Source organism: Manacus vitellinus, unplaced genomic scaffold (assembly GCF_001715985.3).
Source record: "Manacus vitellinus isolate BGI_N305 unplaced genomic scaffold, ASM171598v3 scaffold_19_pilon, whole genome shotgun sequence".
NCBI lineage: Eukaryota > Metazoa > Chordata > Aves > Passeriformes > Pipridae > Manacus > Manacus vitellinus.
Genome location: NW_021939395.1, coordinates 493,477 through 500,285, shown reverse-complemented (window position 1 = coordinate 500,285; position 6,809 = coordinate 493,477). Strand labels below are relative to the sequence as shown.

General features: G+C 52.0%; 1 protein-coding gene across 1 annotated transcript in view; it reads right to left on the bottom strand.

Moving 5' to 3' along the window:
- Window positions 1-603: 603 nt before the first annotated feature.
- Window positions 604-6,809, bottom strand: part of YIPF6 (Yip1 domain family member 6) — an 8,024-nt gene continuing 1,818 nt past the window's right edge. Inside the window, exons 2-7 of the mRNA XM_029959151.1 lie at window positions 6,234-6,362; window positions 5,688-5,766; window positions 5,346-5,388; window positions 4,189-4,314; window positions 3,932-4,089; window positions 604-3,121 (exon numbers count right to left, since the gene is read on the bottom strand). Coding sequence (XP_029815011.1) covers window positions 3,003-3,121; window positions 3,932-4,089; window positions 4,189-4,314; window positions 5,346-5,388; window positions 5,688-5,766; window positions 6,234-6,362 — 654 coding nt within the window. The 3' untranslated portion in view covers window positions 604-3,002. The remainder of the gene's footprint in view (window positions 3,122-3,931; window positions 4,090-4,188; window positions 4,315-5,345; window positions 5,389-5,687; window positions 5,767-6,233; window positions 6,363-6,809) is intronic.

The following is a 6,809-nucleotide window of genomic DNA, read 5'->3' as shown; positions in this document are numbered from 1 at the left end:
AGGGGTTAATTGCCATTGGTTCATTAGCCAGGTCAGGGCTGGGGTTAATTGCCTATCGTTCATTAGCCACTCAGAGATGGGGTTTAATATCCATTCATTCATGAGGCACCATCTTACCAGGTCTCTGTTCCTCCTTCACCCCCACCTCAGTCAGCACACTGAGCCCTGGCCAGTGCTGCTGGGGCACACTCAGGTCCCTGAAGCCACCTGAACCCCAGTTCTGGGGCACCCCAATTCTGGGGCACCCCAGCACTGCTGCTCCTTCCCCAAGCTGTCTGTGACCAGCTGGGAGCACTGGTGAGATCTGAGCCTGAGCAGAGCGACGTCCTGGCTCAGCCCTGGGGGCTCTGGCACACGTGGCCCTGTCCTGCTGGCCAGGGGGACACGAGGGCAGGGACTGGGGAGCTTCCCCCTCCTGCCTCAGCTGGGCCCAGGGAGCTCCCGTGGGACAGGCACAGAGCACAGAGAGCACAGAGAGCACAGAGAGCACAGAGAGCACAGAGAGCACAGAGAGCACAGAGAGCACAGAGAGCACAGAGCTTCCACCTGTACATCACACTGCCCACGGCACCTTCAGCCCGCTTGAATTTTCAAATTTTCAAGTTAAAAACAAATTTTCTTTTTATTGGTATTACATAGATCAAAATTAAACACATACAACAACTTCTGCTGATAAACAGTATTAGAAAAATCCTAGTAGGAAAGCAAGCCTGGTTTGTGCATCAGTCAGCTGCTTCTCTGCAGAACAGTTCAAACACTTCATTAAAGGCAACAGAGCTGCTTCCCCCTGCTTTTCTTCCCCCCTGGAAAGTACAGCAGTTGTTACCACAGACATTTCCAGCACAAGCTAAACCTCTGTTGTGGTCCCAGGGATCACTCACCTGCACAGCCCTTGGGGAGGGATGGCTGGACACCTGGACAGGACAAGGGACATTCAGAGGGCACTCAGCACCCTGAGGTAACACCAGTACTTTAAAGCACTACCAGCATTAACTGCAGGCATCTGCAAATATCCAGGCATTTCACTTGCCTGAACTGAAATGTTTTGGTGGATTTAACATGCCTGAGTCCCGCTGGCTTTGGCATCGCCCACCCACCAAGGGACAAGGTGGTTCTGTCACAGTGGGGGCTCTGCAGGACATCCACGGGTGGCTGAGGAACAAATCCCAGCTTGGGCTTCTTGATTTCCTGACGTCACCTAAGACAGTTCCTCTCCAGTCATTCCCACTGGTGCTCCTCACTCCGTCTCTCTTTTCAGCTTCATAAAGCTGAACTAACTTTTAAATTAACAAAAAATTGCACACTTAGAAGAAAAACCACATTCCATACCAGTAATAATTTAATGGAAGCTTAAAAATTCCCCATTTCCATGGCCCCCATGTCAATAAACCCCTATAGCTCCTCTCCAGCCCCTTGGTGCCACAGCCAGGCCCTGTCACACACAGCAGTTCCTTATCCCCAAATGCAAAAATGCACTTTTAATCTGCAACTTAGCAATTTCCATCCCAACCCCCAACACTAGCAGTGTTTACAGCACAGACTGCTATTGTACACAGAACTATAAATTAGGAACATTCATACCTCAGCAGGACCCACAGACCTCAGGTTCAGTCTATCTGCACAACTGTAGGAAAAAGGACATTTTACAGCAGTTTTTTCACCCCAGATGTTTCGAAGCTCTCCCCTGGATTGCTGACTGAGAACAATGGACAACAGGAACCATTTCTGTACAGTTTCCAAAAGCAGATCCCAGCTCTCATCCCTGTGCCAAAATACACCCAACCCTTGCCCACCTGTGGTTCTCCAGGTGAGGTACAAAAAGCACCTGCAGGGACTGGAGAAAGAAACCCCCTCCCTCTTACAAAAGTGTTAAGCAAAACAAAAGCCCCACAAAACAGTGTCCAACATCTCAGGGCAAGTACAAGGGAACGAAATGTTTGCTCACATTTCTGTTGCTGTCCCTGTAACAACCAAAGGAACAGTCACACACAGGCAGGCAAGAGCAGAATCCATGTCCTGCTCCACAGCAGCCTCCACCTTCAGCACCATTTACTTTCCTTCCTTCAACCTGTTCTAAAACTTTGGGGCCCAAGCCCTGGTGTGGTTTGCCAGCACCAAACAGCCTGTGCAGTAAAACCTCAATTTACTGCACAGAACCCCTTGTTTCTATCATATATACACACTCTTGGCGCTCTCCAGGGAATTCTCCCTTCCCAAATGCAGTGAGAGCCCAGTCCCTGCTATAAACCAGTTCCAAAACAGTTCTGAGTGTTTCTGCAGGACTCCAAGCTGTCCCCTGTGGTCACAGGGCTGCACCTCTCTGAGCCCACACCCCTCACAGACACAGGGCCAGGCTGACACAGTGCTGAAGGCATCAGGCTGGAACCCTCTCCCCTGGCACACGAAGGGATGAACACACACAGCACACAGATATGGGCAAAGACAACTCCCTGCCACCAGCTCCAATTCACTGCAAAGAGACTCAACTGGGTTTTGCTGAACTCCTGCTTCCCAGGAAAGCCCCAGGTCCCACGATGCCCCACGTGCACATCCCACCACTCCAAAGGGAATGAAAGGAGTCAGACACATCTTTTCCCTCTCCACACATCACAGCAGTGAAGTTCTACAGTTTGATAAGGCATTTTCATCTTCAGTGAGAATCCAAGCACAGGCATGAACTCTGCCAAGTAGTGTGATCCTGTAACTTCATCTCCCAACAGCTTGGAATTCCAGGATCTCCTGCTCTGTCCTCAGTCCCAGTGGGTACTGTTTATTTAACACCAGTACAGAGCAGGGCTAAATAAACCCCTCAGTAGCTGGACCTCGGTATCTTTCACAAAGAGGGACACACAAACGAGCACTTTTTGCAGCTCTCTGGCTTTATCCCACAACCTGCCTTTTTACAGTATCCCTATATATAAATTAGAAGGAGATAAAGCCAAGGATTCACTGCAGCGTCCATGAAAAACTCCAGTCCGTGTCCCAGTCCCTTGGGATGGGGCTCACTGAGGGGTGAAGGTGAGGATCATCCAGCTGATGACGAAGTAGAAGAGGAAGATGGGGTAGACGACGAGTGCCTTGCGGTTGGGGGGCTGGCTGTCGGCCAGGAACGCCGTGGAGGCTGCGGGGACACAACGGTCAGCACAGCCCCACCCGGGACAGGGGCTGCACTGCAACGTGGGGAGAGGGAAACACAGCAACCCACTGCTCACACAACGGGCTGCAATCACCAGGTACCGCTCCCTTTTTCACAGAGAAAGGTAAATCATGGAATCACAAAACAGTTTGGGTTGGAAGGGACTTTAAAGCCCCTCCAGTTCCACCACCTTCCACTAGCCCAAGCTGCTCCAAGGACACCAGGAGCAGAGGTAGAGGCTGAACCTGTGCCTGCATGAGGACTGGAAGAATTAGGGTCCAGAAGGCAAGTCCTACAAGGAGCAGCTGAGGGAGCTGGGGGGGCTCAGCCTGGAGCAAAGGAGGCTCAGGGGGGACCTTCTGGCTCTGCAACTCCCCGACAGAGGGGGAGGGGCAGGAGGGGTCGGGCTCTGCTCCCAGGGAACAAGGGACAGGAGGAGAGGGAACGGCCTCCAGCTGTGCCAGGGGAGGGTCAGGTTGGACACCAGGAGGAATTTCCTCATCGAAAGGGTGGTTGGGCATTGGAAGGGGAGGTGGTAGAGTCTCCATCCCTGGAGGTGCCCAAGGAAGGACTGGATCAGTGCTCTGGGCTGGGGGACAAGGTGGGGATTGGGCACAGGCTGGACTTGATGGGCTGGGAGGGCTTTTCCAAACTCAGTGATCCTGGGATTCTTTGTACAGTAGTACAGCTGCCCAGGAAGTACCTCAGACTACATCACCCACTGGCTCTGCCCAAGGGACTGAACGCAGCCCAAACCCCTGAGCACAGCACACAGGGCACACGCAGGGCACTCACCCAGGGTGGACCACCCGAACATGGCCACGACCACGATGAGGCGGATGATGAAGCTGATGGTGCCGGCGCCCGCCAGCAGCACCAGCCTGCACACCAGCATGGCCACGGTGAGCGGCAGCACACAGTACCCCAGCACACACAGGCTCTGGAAGAAGGAGCTGCACAGGGACATGGGAACAGGAGAACAGCAGTCAAAGCAGGCAGTGCAGAACTGCATGCACAGGAGGGTGTGAACTGCCACGAACAAACCCACTCACATGGTCCCTCCGAGGAGCTTCGAGTTGAGGGTGATGACCACGGCACCAAACCAGATGATGACAAAGACCTCGGCAAACTGGGGCCCTCCATCGTCCTTGCTGTCTGCAGAACCACCCTGCAGCATCCTGGGGGGAGCAGAGAGAGACAGCTGCTGTGGGGACAGAGAAATCCTGCTGTGGGGGACAGACAGGCAGAGCCATAGGTACTGACTGAGTTTTCCTAAACTGGGGAAGATGGCAGAACAGGATCCCCAAACACTTATCCCCAGTTATGCTGCAGATCAATAGTTTTTCATCTCTTTCCTTATTTTCAGTACTATCCTCAGTTTTGCACAGGAAAGGAAAATGGTTGTGGCTCAATAGGGGAGATTTCAGCCCATTTGTTTCCCTGTTTTGAGGACTGTGCAAGCATTCAGAAAAGAATAAAGCCATAGACAACAGGCTAAGAGATGGAAATTAAAGTACCAAAGATTTAGTACCTCTCATAGCAGCAGAGCAGTGAGTGATTGAACACATCAACCTTAAAGCAAGCTGGGAATAACTATGGGATGCAGGCACCACAGAGCCTGGGGAAGTGAGCAGCCACGGACTGGAATATTTAAATTACACCTCTCCTTCTGCTAAAGCTTTCCCACCACATTACTAACTGATTTCTGTACTCTGCATACACAGGCGTGCCTCAGTTACTTACAGACCTCACCAACATTTCCCTCCCACCAGGCAGATCTGACTCCCCAAACTCCTGGGAGCCACCATCTCCTCCTATCCCTGATCCCTGGACCAGCCTCCCTTCTCCCACCGCTCTCAGGACACGCAGCCCTGCAGCTCCCACACCAGGGTCCTGGCTGCAGCTGGGGGCAAAGGCATCAAACACAGCTGAATGAGGAAATGTGCCTGGGACACCTTCAGGAAAACCACTCCTAGGACAGGGACCAGGAAGTGCTCACCCTTAAATCCTAAATTTAAGGACGAGAGATGCTAATAGGCTTGAAGTGTCACAAACACATTTTATAAGAGAATCCAACCAGGCAGTGAGAATCCAACAAGGCAGAGAGAGATCTCTGTTGAGCTTGATCTCAACACATTAATCCATTTTGAACATTTCAGTTCCCAGATGCACAAGAGCACAAAACCCCAGATCCCCCAGCAATACTCACAGAGCCAGGGAGACACACAGCACCAATGGGCCCCACAGATCCCCTGCAAGGAGAGGGAAAACACATCACAAATGTCACAGAACCATCTCAGTTCCATTCTCTTGGGAGTGACAAAGCCCTTTCCCAACTCCCAAGGTGCCATTTTCCACACCCCACTGCCCTACAATTTCCTTATTCAGCACCTTACACCATATTCTGTAATAAAATTCATTCAAAGCCCATCCCTGCTAAAGCTCCCAGTTGTACCCCCAGCCCAGAGCCCTGGTGACACCGTGACTGTCCCAGCTGCTGCTCAGCCCGGGGTGTCCCACACTGCTGCTCCCTGTCCCCCCTGGCACGTACAGTCCCTGAGGAGTGCGCTGCTCTTCCGGGGGTACATCACATGGACAAACTTCTTCCCAACGGCCTTCAGGTCCCTCATCTGAAACAGACACAAAACACCCCAATTTCCCCCTGTACAAAAATCACAGTTCCTAGTAAAGCAGACAGACAGAAGTAAAGGAGCAATGATGGTAACTCAGGAGAAGATCCAACCCAAAATGTTCTGTAGCATCCTCTGAGACAGACACTGCCTATTTCCCCTGCGTTCCTTAACAACCACAACATCTTGTCCTTTTCCTTAACAACCACAATATTATATCCTTTAATAACACCAGAAGAAGAACAACAATATTTGCTCCTCTAAAAAAAGAAAAGAAATGAAGAATCCACAATTCAGATACTTCTGACCCATAGGATTTTGTTTTACATGACGAGTTGTAAAACAATCCCCAGACTTACACTGAAGTACAGGTCAAGCAGAGCTGTGCACAAACACAGGTTTTGCACAACACCTGCCAAAGAGTCTGGAAAACCCAAGTTTTACCCCAACCAGAGGCCCAGACTCACAATCGTGTCCCTGACAGGCTCGTCCAGCGTGGAGTAATCCTCATCAGGAGAGTGAGATCCCACAGGGACAGTGATCTCCCCTTCCACTGGGATGTCCTGGGATATGGACACATCTGCCAGACCTGGGAACTGAAAGGATTTCAGCCTTTAGGAGGGAACGCAAACCAGCTCACGTGCACCTCCGATGCGCTGGGGATGGACACAGCTGCTCAGGTAACAAAAGGTTCCTGATGTGAACAGCTCATGGCCTGAGCAGGTGAGCTGAGATGTGTTCATAGATGTGTAGGAGCATTTCTCCAGTCTCTCCCATAAGCTGCTCTCTGCCCTCTTTCGGCAGCAACAACTGAAGGGAAGAAAGACCAGTTTGTTTTAAGTGAGGTGAAGCCACGGGAACCACCTGCCTTAGGAGGAGAATGACTCCCATGGAGAATAACCCGTGGGGAACTGCACCGACCCCCCGGCCCGCGCACACACCGAGGCTGTGACACAACCAGGTTTCCCCGGGCTGATTCCCCGCAGCCCGGCGGGGCGGGAGAGCTCTGGGTGCCCGCAGGGGGAGGAAACAGAGCACAGCAG